The following is a 14,601-nucleotide window of genomic DNA, read 5'->3' on the forward strand; positions in this document are numbered from 1 at the left end:
AACCATTGAGGCCAGAAGGCAGTGGTATGACATATTTCAAATGCTAAAAGAATAAACTTGCCAACCAAGAATTCTGTATCTGGAAAATCATATCTCACAAACAAGGGAGCAATTAAGATACTTCCAGATAAACTGAGAGAGTTTGTCATAAAACACCCTGTCCTCCAAGAAATACTAAATGGAGCCCTCAAGCTGAAATGAAAGGATACTAGACAGTAACTCAAATTCACGTGAAGAAATAAAAGCACCAGGATAGGTAAACACATAGACAAATATAAATGCATTATTTATTTATTTATTTATTTATTTATTTATTTATTTATTTATTTATTTATTTATCTTTGATAGAGATACTGGGGATTGAGCCCAGGACCTTGTGCATGCTAAACATGCACTCTACCACTTGAGCTATAACCTTCCCCCATAAATACATTTTTTTTGGTAACTTTTTTTTTTCTCTCTGATCTAAAAACCCCTGTATAAAGCAATAATTATAAATCTATGTAGATAGACACAGAATATATGAGATGGAATTTTTGGCAATAACAGCATAAAGAAGAGGGAAACAAACAAAAAGAGGGAAACAGCTATGTAGGAGCAACATCTTTTTTTATATTAATTTTTTTATTTTTTAACATTTTTTATTGAGTTATAGTCATTTTACAATGTTGTGTCAAATTCCAGTGTAGAGCACAACTTTTCAGTTATACATGAACATACATATATTCATCATCACATTTTTTTTCCACTGTGAGCTACCACAAGGTGTTGTATATATTTCCCTGTGCTATACAATATAAGCTTGTTTATCTATTCTACATTTTGAAATCCCAATCTGTCCCTTCCCACCCCCCAAGCAACATCTTTTAATACAATTAAAATTAATGTAACACTAATCTGAAGCAGACTGTTACAAATTAAGATGTCAGTTGTAATCCCAAGGGCAATCACTAAGAAAATAACTCACAAAGTGTAGTCAAAGAAATGACAAAGGAATTTAAATGGTACACTGGAAAATAACTACCTAATACAAAAGAAAGACAACAATGAAGAAATTGGGGGAGAAAAGACATAAGACATAGAGCAAATATCAAGATAGCAGATATAAATTGTACTATATTGTTAATTATATTAAATGTAAATGGATTAAGATCTCCAGTTAAAGGGCAGGGACTGGCATAATGGATTTTTTTTAAAGTCATGATTCAACTATATAATGTCTATAAGAAACACATTTTATACTCAAAGACACAAATAGGTAGAAAGTTAAAAACCTGGAAGAAGATACACCATACCAACAGTAACTGAGAGAGCTATTGGGACTGTATTAATATTAAACAATATAAACTTTCAGACAAACATTGATACTAGAGTAAAAGAAGGACATTTTATAATGAAAAAAGGATCAATTCACCAAGAAAACATACCAGCTATAAAGATACATTTGCCCAACAAAGCCCCAAAATACATGAAGCAAAACTGGACAGAATTGAAGGGAGAAACGGAAAATTTACCATGACAGTTGGAGATGTCAATACCCCACTTTCAGTAATGGATAGCACAACTAGACAGAAGATCAGCAAGGAAAGAGAAGACCTGAACAACACAATAAGCCAACTAGACCTAACAGACATCAATGGAACAGTCCACCCAACAACAGAAGAGTGCATATGTAATATTCTTCAGGATACATCATATGTTAGGCTATAAAACAAGTCTCAATAAATTGAATAGTAAAATCATACAAAGTATGTTTTCTGACTACAACAGAATGAAATTAGAAGTCAGTAACAGCAGATATAGAGAACAAACTTATGGTTACCATTAGGGAGGAGGAAGGGAGGGGATCAATTGGGAGTTAGAGATTTGTAGATACTAACTGACATATATAGAATAGATAACAAGTTCATGTTGTATAGCATAGGGAACTATATTTGATATAGTAACTATAAAGAATATGAAAAAGAAATGAAAACAAAAATACGTATGTTCATGTATGACCGAAGCATTATGCTGTACAGCAGAAATTGACACATTGTTAACTGACTATACTTCAATAAAAAATATATATATACCAAAAAAATATATATATACAACAAAAAAGAAGTCAATAACAGCAGAGTTGGGAAATTCACAAATATGTGAGTATTAAATAACATACTCCTAAACAATTAGTCAAAGAAGAAATCACAGAGAAAATTTAAACATATTTTGAGGTGAATGAAAACAAAAACACAACATACTGAAACTTACCACCATCAAAAGATGTGATAAGAGGGAAATTTTGGGCTTTAAATGACTGTATGTTTTGAAAAAGTAAGATCTTAAATCAATAACCTAACATAGGATTAGAGCAGAAACAACTGAAAAACAGTAAAGTTCAACTAATCCGAAAGTTGGTTATTTAAAAAGATTAACAAAAATGACACACATTTAGCTTGACTCATTAAGAGAAAAAGAGAAGACTCAAATTACTAAAATTAAAAATGAAAAAGGTAATCTTACTACCAATCTTACTGAAATAAAAATGATTATAAGGGAACACTATAAATAATTTATGCCCCCAAATTAGATAACCTATATGAAATGGCTAAATTCCTAGAAAGACACAAATTGTCGAAACTGACTCAAAAAGAAGTAGAAAATCTAAGTAGACCTATAACAAGTAAACAAACTGAATCAGTAATTTAAAAATACCCAAAAACTTCCCACAAAGAAAAACCCAGGGTGAGATGGCTTCACTGGTGAATTCTACCAAAATTAAAGAAGAATTAACATGAATCCTTCACAAATGCTTCCAAAAAGTATAAGATAAGGGAATAATTCCCAACACATTATTTGAGATCACTATTACCCTGATACCAAATCTAGACAAAACATTGTAAGAAAAATCTACAGGCCAATAGTCTATATGAATATAGATACAAAAATCCTCAACAATCATTAACAGACTCAACCCAATGATTACAAAATGACAGTGGGATCTATCCTAGGAATGTAAAGATAAATCAATCAATATAAACAATTAATGTAAAAATCAATCAACATGACATGTAATATTAATACAGGGAAAAGGACCACATGATCATTGCAACAGACACAGAAAAAGCATTTGACAAAATCCAACACATTTTCATGACAAAAACCACAACAAATGAGGAATACAGGGGAATTTCCTTAACCTGATAAAGGACATTGGCGAAAACATCACAGCTAATTTCACATTCAATGGTGAAAGGGGGAGGGTGTAGCTCACTGGTAGAGTGCATGCCTAGAGTGCACAAGGTCCTGAGTTCAATCCCTAGTGCCTCCATCAAGAGATAAATAAAATCTAGTTACCTCCCCCCCAAAATTAAAAAAAAAAAATCAGTGGTGAACAACTAGATTTTCCATTAAGATCAGGAGAAAGGCCAGGATGTTGGCTCTTGCCACCTCTATTCAGTATTATATAGGAGGGTCGACCCAGGGCAGTTAGGCAGGAACATGAAATAAAAGGCATCTAAATTTGAAATAAATAAATAAAACTATCTCTACTTGCAGGTAACATGAATACGTACACAGTTGACCCATGAACAGCACAGCTTTTAACTACACAGATTCACTTACACTGGGATTTTTTCACTATATACGCACTGCAGCACCACACTGCCTGCAGTTAGCTGAGTGTGGGAATGTGGAACTGCAGATACGGAGGGCCGACTGTAGCATTACACGTCAATTCCAACTACGCAGAGGGTTGGCCCCCCAACCCCTGCGTTGTTCAAGGGTCAACTGTGAAATCCTAAAAAACATATACAAACTATTAGAGGTAATAAATGACTTCATCAAGTTTGATTGAAGATCAATATACAGAAATCTGTTGTGTTTCTGTACCCTAGCAATAAACAATCAGAAAGTGAAATTAAGAAGCTAGTTTATGATAGCATCAAAAAGTTAAACACTTAGGAATAAATTTAATAAGTAAGTGCAACATTTGTACACTGAAAATTACAAACCGTTACTGAAAGAGATTAAAGACCTAAATAAACGTAAAGACATCCTGTGTGAGAGGTTAATACCTCCCATATTGAGTAGTGTGATGAAATCTTGCACCCTCCCCTCCGACTTGCCTGGGACGTGACTCATCTCTTTGTCCGGGGACCCCACCTGTTAGTCACTTAGCAGCCATGTGGGTGGGATATCAGATCTGCTGTGGAGGCATCACAGTGCTTGTGTTCAAGTGGCCCTTTACTCAGTAACAGCCACGCAGTGCGAGAGTCATGACGCTTACAATTCAGAGACACCAAAGAGAAGCTGTAAAATGCTTCCCTTAAGTGAAAAGGTGAAAGTCCTCAATTTGATGAGGAAAGAAAAAAATCATACGCTGAGGTTAAGATCTACAGTAAGAACCAATCTTCTATTCATAAAATTGTGAAGGAAAGAGAAATTTGTGACAGTTTTGCTGTCACACCCTGAACTGCAAAAGTTCTGGCCAGTGTGTGATAAGTACTTAGTTAAGATGGAAAAGGCATTAAATTTGTGGGTAGAAGGCACAAACAGACAGTGGAATTCTGCACTGTCCAGGGTTTCAGGCATCCACTGGTTGTCCTGGAACAGAGGCCCCACAGATAAGGGGTAGAATGTTCTGTATGAATCCATCCATATGTAAGTCCAGATCAGGCAAGTCTAGAGAGGCAGAACATAGATTGATGGTGAGGGGGCAGGAAGGGGAGGGGGCAGTGGCACAGGGTTTCTTTTTGGGGCAATTAAAAATGTTCTGAAGAACAAGGCAGGAGTTGGCTGTGCAGGCTTTGGAGACCAAAGTAAGGAGCTTTGATTTCATCCTGGAGGCGATGCGCACCCCCTGAAGAGAGACAAGGTGGACCCCAGGTCCAGGATTGGGTGAGGGCACCAGGGGAGGAGATGCAGGCAGCGTGGGAGGTGCTCAGATTGGGAAGTGATTACTTAGAGGTGACCATGGCATGTCCAGGTGGTGAAGGTGACAGGACGTGTCCTCAGAAGAGGGGCTGGGATGGGGATAGGACCTCAGTGTGGGCATGAAGGAAGCTAGAGTCTGCAGGAGCAGCTCACAGGTAAGGACACCCAGAGCACCCCAGTGCCTTTGACCTTGAAGGCTCAGGTGGAATGGGGTGACTTGCAGAGGGTTTGAGACAGGCACAGAGGAAACCAGGACCCCCTGCAAATTGCAGGAGGGCCTGGTCATGGGGAGGCTGCTGGGTGTCTTGAGGTAGGTAGAGGCAGCCTGCCTGGCTCAGGACCTCCCAAGGCCTCCACCCTCAACCTCCTGAGCCCTCACCCTGTGTCACAAGCCTTCAGAGCTTCTTTCTGGACTGCAGGAGGGCTCCCTCTGAGTCTCTCCTTCTTTCATTCAGCAAATACATGGGAATATTCTACTGTGTCCCTGGCTCTGTGCTGGAAAAGAGGCGGGAAGTAAGACAAAGTCCCTGCCCGCAGAGCTCCTATTCTGGGGTGTGGGAGGCAAGCAACAAAGGAATGAGTGCTTACTACTCAGAACTGATTCTCAGCAACAGGTACACACATACTTCTAAATACATCCCGCTGACGACTGCCTAAGAGTCCGCAGGGGAGTCCCTCTTGCTGAACTAGATAGGACTGTCAGAAAACTCCAAATAACAATGCCTTAAACAAAGGAGAAATCTGTTTCTCTTTCTCGTAGATGAAGCCCAGTTTGGCAACCCGGGGTTGCCATGTGGCTCTGGATGGTCAGGGAACCCCCCTGGCCTCCCTCCATCCTTAACATGGACCGTAGCTCAGACGCACTTCATGCTTCACATTCCCATGGGCAGGAGAGAGAAGGGGGCTCGGAGGGTCATTCTCCGTCCGAAGTCTCTACAAAGAATTCACCGCAGAAGCTTCTGCCACAGCCACACGACCACACCTAGCTGCAAGGAATCTGGGAGTGTCTTTATTTGGGGTAACCTGTGCTCATGTCAAAATAGGGGTCTGGGAAAGAAAAGGATAAAAAAAGAAGGGGAAGGTATAGCTCAGTAGTAGAGCACGTGCTTAGTATGCATGAAGTCCTGGGTTCAATCCCCAGTACCTCCATCAAAAAAATAGAAAAAAGAAAAAAAAAATCAGGGTTCTTTGACTAAGAAGGGACATGGGGGCCAGAAGCAGACACCCCCCAGGGTAAAGCCTTAGGACCTTATTCTTGTTCCTTGTACATCTGATCTACATCTTCCCAGCCCGGCCCTTTCCTCCTTTTAAATGTGTTGCACAAGTGACATCAATGAAAATCCGAGCAGAAATCCTGCTTCTCGGACAAAGCAGTTTCAGAACTCCCAGAGCTCCCCTTCCCGTCTGCTGTAGAGACAGAATTCTACGCAGGCGAGTACAGGACAACTGATGATTCTGTAGCTTTTGTCCCCTCTTGTATGTTTCATGACAGCATCTATCTTTGTGGTTTGTGTTTTAAGTGACTGGCTAGGTTCAGTTAAAAATGGCTGATTGAAGCCGAAGCCTGGCTCAAATGCCTGGAGGGGATTTTGTATTAAACACCAGTCCACAAAGAGACAACAGGAGACCCCAGCAGAGCAGAGGTCTCTACGTGTCTTGGAAGACAGGAGCCCACAGAGGGGTGGTGCCTGACTTATCAGGGGAGAATCCAGAGTGAAGACAGCCTGGGAGGAGCTTCTGGAGGTGCTGGGGGTGGGGGCTGCAAGTCTTTCCTCAGCCTCAGGAGCTGGAAAGTTTGTTCAACAGAGGAAGTGACTACAGGCTCCACCAGACCTTGAGGACAGCAGGTCAGACAGGCTGCTGGTCACAGCGGGGTCTCCTGCTCCACCCCCTCCCCGGCAGTGCTGGACACAGTGCACATGCCCCTTCAACAGAGGCCAGCAGTGACTTCTCTGAGGCCCCAGAGGAAACCTGCCCAGGTGCTGGCCCTCCCCGCTGTGTGCAGCCAGGGAGCACACAGAAGATGAACCTCTCTACAGATGCAGGCCTGGGCAGGGGTCTAGGGGCTGAAGTTTCCTTCTGGGGCTTTCCCAGTCCACCCTCTTCCAAGACATGGTCCTAAAGGGGCACTGGTCCTGAGCTGATGCTCTAGGCAGTGCCTCTCTGCCTCCCTCTCGCACTGAGGCCTCTGCTCTCGCTGCCCTGGGGAACACCTTGGTCCTCTCGTGAGCAGAGGCCTCTTGGCCTGATATGGCCCTGCCATCACCAAAAGGCTGCACTTTGCTTGTCTTCCCTCCAGAATGGATGCTGGACACCCCAGTTCCCTTCAGAGGTTTTGGTACAATCAGTGGCTTCTCCATGTACCAGCCTGTCAGTGCCCTCCCAGTGGGGGCTTGAGTGGTCCCTGTCCTGGGGCCTGTTTGCTCTGGGTGGTGCTGGATGGATTCTGCTGCCCCACCTCTGCCTCACCTCTCTTGGGCACCTGACCTGGGCTGGTTCATCTCCCAGGAAGCTGGGCTGGTGTTCCTCCCGGCTCCATCCCAAGCCCCCATCGAGGTTCTGGCCATCACTGGGCCACCACTCTCCATACCCAGGGCCTCCTCTGCAGGGACCTAGCTCCAGACCCTTTGCCCTGTTAGCTCCAGCGCTGGACGGTGCTTTGCGATCTCCAGATGCCTCAGCTCCCGTCAGGCCCCCCGAGCCCCGCCTGATCTATCTCCTCAGGCACAGCTCTGGACCACGGTGTGCAGAGATCGCCAAGGTTGGAGTGTGCACTTGGGGCTGGGCCAGGTCTGCACGTGCCAATTCCATATCCCAAGTGTCCATCCAAGGCTCTCCACCCAAGGCAGATGCAGCTGGGGCCTCACTCCTGCTGCCCAGTAAGCGGACCAGGAAGGTGAGCAGGTGCCAAGCACTGCAGGCAGAGCTTCCTGGGGCCCCACGTGAACAGCACACAGCAGGCCAGGAGCCCAGAGGGCAGCTGAAACAAAATGCCTGTTTATTTCCCAGAAGGAGAGAATAGGGGCGCCTGGGGAGTTTCCCCTATTGTCATCACTTCCAGAAGAGCACGTTCCAGAAGAGCAGCCAGCAGGGATAGAGGCCCAGAGCCAGCAGTGGAAAGAGCAGGGCGCCATAGGTGTGGTGGTCCAGCACGCCCTGGGCCAGCGCTGCCAAGAAGAGCTGCCAGCCCTCGGCCAGGGAAAGCGGTGCCTCCTGCAGCTCCCGCCATAGGAACAGGCTACCCAGGAGTGTAGCTGCTGGGCTCGTCAGCACCAGCAGGGCGGCGTAGAGTGGCCTGGGTGGAGAAGCAGGGTGGAGTCTGTGGTAAGGGGTGCAGGCCCTGGGGTGGGGCACATCTCAGTGGGCTTTGTGGTGGGGGCTGACAGCACGTACCGGGGCCCAGAGGGCTTGACGAGTGCAGCAGCGGGTACCATGGTGGCAGCCAGCAGAAAGCCCAGAGAGAAGTTGGTGAGGGTGGTACAGGCCAGTTGTAGTGCCAGGTAGATCAGGGCCACCAGCTTCAGAGCCATCCAGCCCCTGTCTGGGGCCTGTGGGTTCGCCACCCTGCAAGGCATGGGCTCAGAGGCAGCTGCCTGCGTGTCCAGGGTGCACCCTGCCCCCGCCCACCCAGACCGGCTCCTCACCGGTGGGTGTTGTGTGGAAGGGCCAGGCCTGCTGCACAGATGGCCAGCAGTGTCAGCACCACGGCCTCGGCCTCAGTCACAGGGAAGTGTTGGGTGGCCACATGTTGACCCAGCACTGGCAGGACATAGAGGGCCAGGCCCACGGCCTGGGAGATCAGCAAGGGCGCCACGAGGGAGGCCAGCCCCACACCCTGCGGGGCACACAGGCACTTGGAGATGGGCTCTGGGGATCCTCACCAACCCCATCAGTTGAGACTGAGCGGCAGCAATAACTACCACCTGGGACCCTAGAAGCCCACCCCAACAGCAGAAGCGGGGGAACCGTCACCTGTGTTAGGGGGAGGGGAGGACTGGATCCAGAGATCCCCCCAGCCTCCTCAGGACCCACTCCAGCCTCATGCAGCTGCATCCACAGTTCCAGAGCGTGGCCTAGTCAAGGACCCTGACAAGAGGTGTGATGGGCTCTGCCCAGTGGGGGACCCAGGCTCACTCCCACTCCCCCACCCTGAGGATGGGGAGCTCTCCTCAGCCTAGAGTGGAGAAGACCGGAGGCTGGCCACAAATGGACAGCGGGAGGCAGAGGATATCTTGAGACCAAGGACCAGGAGCAAAAAGCCGGCAGCCGGCATGTAGAGGCCAATGGAGACGAAGCGGGAGAGCGCGGGGAGCAGGTAGAAGAAGAAGGACTGATGCAGGCGCTCCAGGAGGTGGTTGAGCTTGCGGAACATGCCCTCCAGAGCCCTGCCGGGTGTGGGGCAGTCACGGCTGGCCAGAACCACCCCCTACACACACTGCTGGCATCCACTACCCCGCCCCAAGCCTGCAAGGGAGACCAGAAGCCACTTACTTGCCCACTGCCACCAGGTCATACTTATACTGGCGGAAGCTGTTGATACCACGGAGGGTTAGAGCCTCCACGCGATAGCGCAGGAAGAGGCCGTGGGGGCCATGGGGGCGGCCGGAGGCCTGCTGCAGAACCATGAGCAGCAATGTCTGCACACTCTGCAATGGGCCGTCTATTGACGCCCAGTCCTGGGGCTGCAGCTTAGAGGGTTCAGAAACAGGGTCAGATAAATCCTACACACAGGCCCCAAGCTCCCCAGGCAGGCAGCCCTACCTTGCCTTGCAGTGTACACAGCAGCCCTCCTTTCTGGCAGAAGGTCTGGAAGAGGTTAAGCAGGTCCAGGTTGGGCAGCTGTCCGTTGAGCCCCTCCACGGCCACATCAAGGCTAGTGACCACATCACTGTTCAGCTCCAGGGCCACAGCTGCCTGAATGGCCCCAGCTCGGCCCTGCAGAGGGGATGACTGCATACCTGTAGAAGCAGGTGAATAAGCTGCCAATAAGAGGGTGAGACCACTGGCCCTGAGAGGAGCCAGGACAGGGCAAGAGCACCCACCGGTGACATTGACATCATGGTAGGCTTCAAGCCAAGCCTCAGTGCCCAGAAGGTCGTGTTCTGTCACCAGGAAGATGATGTCTTTGGCCCAGTAGATCTGCCCTGGAGGCCGGAAACAGGGTCAGCAGGGCCTGGGGCAGTGGCTAAACCCTCCCTCACCAGCAGGAGCCCCTGAGCCTCACCCCGGAAGTGGGCAGCAAGTGCCAGCAGCAGTCCCACAGCCTGGCTGTTGGTAGAGTCAGAGCCACAGGGTACAGTGAGCACCAGGGACTCAGTGCTGGCAGCGCGCGGTGCCCGCAGGATGCCGTACACATTGATGCCTGATACCATCTGCATGCAGTATTGGGGAAGCGTCAGCACGATCTCACTCTGGATGTCTGAAGCCTGTCCCCTTTTAGCCCTGGAATGCCCACCAGTGATTTCTCTGGTCCCAGGACATTCCCCGCCCCCAGAGCCTCCTGGCCTCTAGCCCCCCTCAAGGTGTTGTTTGCTCCCAGGCACACCCCTTCCCCATAATACATAGCGCTCGTGGGTCTCATCTGGAAAAGGCAGTTTCCGGGAGAAACTCTGCGTGTAGACCTCCAGTCCCACTGACCGCATTGTCCGCTCCAGCCAAGCCACTGGCAGAGCCCTAGAGACACAAAGAGAGCTTCTGAGCAGAGCTCTCTGGGCTTGACTGGCATTGGTTCCCCCATGCCCGTGGCTCTGCTGCTCACCCCGACTTCCTGCGGTGGACAGCGAAGTCCCGGGCAAAGACCCGGGCACGGTCTCCGCCCGCAAACTGCTCCTCCACCATGGTGGAGCCCATAGCATTCTCCGACATGTAAGTGCGCTGGGTCAGCGGCGGGAAAGCCAGCGCCAGGAACCAGGCGATGCCGGCCAAGTAGCTCAGCACGCTGTGGGGAGAGGGGACGGTGGGGGCCCCCGGAGCGTCAGCGGGCCCTGGGACCCCGGCCCGTGGCCTCTACCTCTGCACTGGAGGGTCAAGGAGACACGTCTGAGGGACCTGGACCCAGAGTCCCGACACCCGGGACGCCGGACCGGAGAGCTGAGCCCCAGGCCTGATGCCTCGAGTGATGCCAGCGGGCGGAAGGGGTCGCGGGCAGCTCGAGCCCGGGTCCTGAGGCCCCCGCCCCCTGGGCCCTGCCCTCACCAGAGCGGCGCGTTGAGGCGCAGCACAAGGCGGGCGAGTGCGCGCCGGCGCACCGGGTCGGACAGGAGGCCCATGGCAGAGTGGAGCGACTCAGGGACCGCGCTCCCGCTGCCAGCTACGGCCGCCGGCCGGGAGCGCCGCTCGAGTCAGGCTCAGGGCTCTGCGCCCGCCCGCACTTCCGGTCCCGGCGGCCCCTGCGCCGCAGCGCGCGCGGCCCCCCTCGTCGCCGCGCATGCCCAGAGCAGAGCGGGCGTCATGGGCGTTGGGAGCGGCCCCAGGGTACCCCTCACGCAGCGTACCGCGCCGGAGGGCAGTGAAGACGACCTGCTGCTGTTCGGCCCCTTCGGCGCCAAAGAGAAAGCTCCGGCTCAAAGAGAATCAGAGAAAGGTCATGAGTAGGGCAGGTGGGAGGAAAACCGGAGGCGGCGACCAGAGCCTAGACGCCCGATATCCGAAGGCGCTGTTACTGGCAATGACAGGTCTGAGTGCCGCGGTAGGAAGTAACGGCGCTTCCGTGGACTGACAGGCCAAGGCGTTGGCTGCCCCATTTCTGTGGATGTCGGTCACCAAAAACAGCAGTGGGTGCCTGAGTGGAAATAACAGCATGTCCCCAGAACCGAGGTCATTGGGGTCAAATGACCACAGGGAGGAAGGTGTATATGATACTACTGGCCAAAAGGGGTTTCAGAGGAGCTGGGGTGTGTGGAGTATAAAGTGGGGAGCACTCTTGTCCCAGCCAGGAGGCGCTTGGGATTAGGGGAGAAGCAGCTCCTGGGTTCAGGCTGCAAGGGCTGGTGGTCAGAGCTCAGGCAGGTCCAAGGGCAGGAGGTGGAAGAAGGGGGTCTGCTGAAGAGGACAGTGCAGTGGTGGGTAGGGGGTCATGTCTGTGTCTGAGGAAGGATGAAAGCTGAGAAGACTCCAGGCGAGATCATGTGTCTCTTGTACTTTTGGAGCCCAGGGTAAGTAGCAGCAGAGGCCCAAGGAGTTCCTAGGGGGGAAAGGGACCGTTCTGTCCAAGCCATAATCCAAAGGATGTAAGATGTGGCCCCCTCAACGTCTCCATGGTGGGTACCTATAGCCAGCTGAGTTCTCCCTCAGCTCTTGTGCTCTGGGCCCTGGATGTGCTGGGGTGAGAATGACAGATTCCACAGTATAAGGGCTTGGCTCATTATACCAGGCCATGTCTCACTGGTCAGCTGCTGTGACCCCTTCCTGGCACAAGCTGCTCCTCACCCAGGGACATCCTGCCTTCTTCAGGGTTTCGGTCATGAGGCTATAAGGAGTATGTATAGTTCATGTGGGGTGGGAAGGGCGGGAGGAGCATCCTTAGACACCCCTGGAGCCAGCACCAGGTCAGGCTCTTGAGGGCATGGAAGCGCTGTGGGGAGATCAACAAACAGTGGACTGTATGTGGGTTTTATTCTGGGCATGGGTGGCCATGGGCTCAGTCCCCTAGTAAGATGGAGGCCTCTTTTACGTGCTGCCGGACCACACGGTCCAGTAGGGTGTGTACATCGCGGGCAGCTCGGGCAGCTGCTTCCAGCACTTGCTCTAGGTGGTCCTCATGCAGCCTGGCATCCATCTCAAGCAGTGCAATCTGGCCCGAGGCTGGCAGCAGGGCCAGGGCCAGCTGGGGACCACCAGCTGCTTCCTCCACATGGCTGAGGTCTGCCAGAGCTGTTCCATCCACAAAGCCAGCTGAGCAGGCACATACAAAGTCCCGCATGGGTATCCCAGCGTCCAGCACTGCCAGAGTGGCTGCATTCACACAAGCTGCATAGGTCCCACCATCTGCCTGCAGCACCTGCAGGGACCCCACCCAGTGGCATCAGTCCATTAGGCTGCTGACCTCTGACCCCCATCCCCCCTCACACCCTCCATCTCTGCCCTCCCCGGGTTGAGGGCTGCTGCCTGCTTACCTGCACATAGATATCAATCTGGGAGCGTGGATGCAGCTGTGTAAGGATGGCTGCCTCGAAGGTCTGACGCAGCTGCAGGCCCATCTCGCAGGACTTACGGTCTCCATGTGGCCGCCGCTTGCGCTCACCTGTGCTGAAGGTCGCAGAACTGTACTGACAGTTCACCAGGGCCCTGTCGGGCAGAGCTCGTGCCCGGGAGCCCCGAATCTGCGGAGAGGAAGGACACGTGAGCCAGGCCCACTCCTCCCGGCTCACACTACCCAGTCCTCTGGCTCATGCCCTTAACCTCAGCCTCCCTCCCTCCCTCTCCCTCAGCATCCCAACAGTCAACTACTTTACCTCCAAAACACAGCCTGAGGGAGGGCCACTGGGCCAGTCTCTAAGCCACAATCATGTCTGGATCTCATCTCTCTCTTAACAGGCCTCCCTGTTCCCATCCTTGACTCATCCTCTCCCAACCTATTCTCCACTTGCACCAGAGTCTGTTTGCAAATATCAAGTCCGAGTCTGTCTCCACTACACACTCACGTGTGTCACTTACCTTCCAAAGGCTTCCCACCAGAGTGAGATAAAAACCCTAAATCTTTTTCCTGTTCTACAAAGCCCTGAGTTCTTGCCTCCCTAGAAACCTCTCAGTCTCGTTTAGTATTATTCCGCATCTCCCCCACCAGCAGCCTTTCTGCTCTGCAAACGTGTCATGCTTATTTCCACCCCTCTGGCCTTCCACCAAAGTGGCAATAAACCATGAGGTTTTATTTAAAGTCCCTGTCCTCACGTAGTTTATGTTCCAGTGGGGAGACAAACGATGAGTTATAAGTTAAACTGATGTCTGAGGAGGGGGGTGCAGAAAGCCAGTAAAATGTGTGGCTGTAGGGGATGGGACTTGACAGGTGGGTATGGTGGTCTGGGGAGGTGTCCCCAGGGGGTGACGTCGGCGTAGAGCTGAAGTGAGGCAGAAGGTAGGGGCACGCCTGGCGCTTTGAAGGATAGCAAAGAGGAGGGGAGGGCGCAGGGGGCAGTGGCAGACGAGAAAGGCAGGGACCACCGGGCATCATCACACTGTTAGGACTTTGGGGGCGGCCCTACACGGAGGCGAGCGGGCAGGCCTCACTTCCCGAGCCTCTGCTCAGCCTGACGGCCCCGCGCACCCCGCAGTTGCCGCCGCCGAGTTCCTGCGCCCGCCCGGGGAGGTCGCTCGGCTCGCGCGCGCCCACTCGCCTCGTGAGGCCCGTAGACCACCGCTAACGCCTTGGTGTTGCCTTGCTCGATGTAAGCCGAGCCGTCGGCCTGAGCGAATACACCCATCCGCGCCTGGATCTTGCGCAGCTCCCCGGCGCGCCGCCCGTCCACCCGATAGCCCTGGTCCGACAGGAGCTCCAGCCCCGCCATGCCGCCGGGCCACCAGCCCGCTTCCGCTTTCCCGAGAACTACAGTTTCCGGTGGCCCTGATCCCCAACTTCCGACCTCCCCGTGACCTACGTCTTCCGGAGGTCCCGCTCCCACTTCTGGTCTCGGAGAACTACGGTTCTCCCAGGGTTCCACGCGGCCCGACTTCCGGCGGCGGGAAATT

At 51.5% G+C, this 14,601-nt stretch overlaps 2 protein-coding genes across 2 annotated transcripts; both read right to left on the reverse strand.

The window, feature by feature from the left end:
* Positions 1–7,893: 7,893 nt before the first annotated feature.
* GPAA1 (glycosylphosphatidylinositol anchor attachment 1) lies at positions 7,894–12,385 on the reverse strand. The gene is made up of 12 exons (XM_010998768.3): positions 11,113–12,385; positions 10,676–10,855; positions 10,479–10,590; positions 10,142–10,289; positions 9,960–10,061; positions 9,679–9,875; positions 9,409–9,605; positions 9,149–9,302; positions 8,890–8,985; positions 8,562–8,752; positions 8,311–8,481; positions 7,894–8,212 (listed from the first exon to the last, which is right to left on the reverse strand). The coding sequence occupies exons 1-12, from the start codon at positions 11,184–11,186 to the stop codon at positions 7,969–7,971; spliced, it is 1,866 nt and encodes a 621-aa protein (XP_010997070.1). The 5' UTR covers positions 11,187–12,385; the 3' UTR covers positions 7,894–7,968.
* Positions 12,386–12,514: 129 nt separating this feature from the next.
* On the reverse strand, positions 12,515–14,480 carry EXOSC4 (exosome component 4). Its single transcript, XM_010998769.3, has 3 exons — positions 14,250–14,480; positions 13,032–13,238; positions 12,515–12,916 (listed from the first exon to the last, which is right to left on the reverse strand). Exons 1-3 carry the CDS (start codon positions 14,418–14,420, stop codon positions 12,557–12,559), a joined length of 738 nt encoding a protein of 245 aa, XP_010997071.1. The 5' UTR covers positions 14,421–14,480; the 3' UTR covers positions 12,515–12,556.
* Positions 14,481–14,601: the final 121 nt, after the last annotated feature.

Source organism: Camelus dromedarius, chromosome 20, assembly GCF_036321535.1.
Source record: "Camelus dromedarius isolate mCamDro1 chromosome 20, mCamDro1.pat, whole genome shotgun sequence".
In the NCBI taxonomy this organism is placed as follows: domain Eukaryota; kingdom Metazoa; phylum Chordata; class Mammalia; order Artiodactyla; family Camelidae; genus Camelus; species Camelus dromedarius.

Excerpts from the sequence above, each read along its gene's own strand:
- GPAA1 (XM_010998768.3), bottom strand. The coding sequence starts at position 11,186 with ATGGGCCTCCTGTCCGACCCGGTGCGCCGGCGCGCACTCGCCCGCCTT. Across the intron at positions 10,290-10,478 it reads ATGAGACCCACGAGCGCTAT|ATGGTATCAGGCATCAATGT; the intron begins GTATTATGGGGA and ends TACTGCATGCAG. Across the intron at positions 10,062-10,141 it reads ACTTGCTGCCCACTTCCGGG|GGCAGATCTACTGGGCCAAA; the intron begins GTGAGGCTCAGG and ends TCCGGCCTCCAG.
- EXOSC4 (XM_010998769.3), bottom strand. The coding sequence starts at position 14,420 with ATGGCGGGGCTGGAGCTCCTGTCGGACCAGGGCTATCGGGTGGACGGG. Across the intron at positions 13,239-14,249 it reads TGGTCTACGGGCCTCACGAG|ATTCGGGGCTCCCGGGCACG; the intron begins GCGAGTGGGCGC and ends TCCTCTCCGCAG. Across the intron at positions 12,917-13,031 it reads AGATTGATATCTATGTGCAG|GTGCTGCAGGCAGATGGTGG; the intron begins GTAAGCAGGCAG and ends GGGTCCCTGCAG.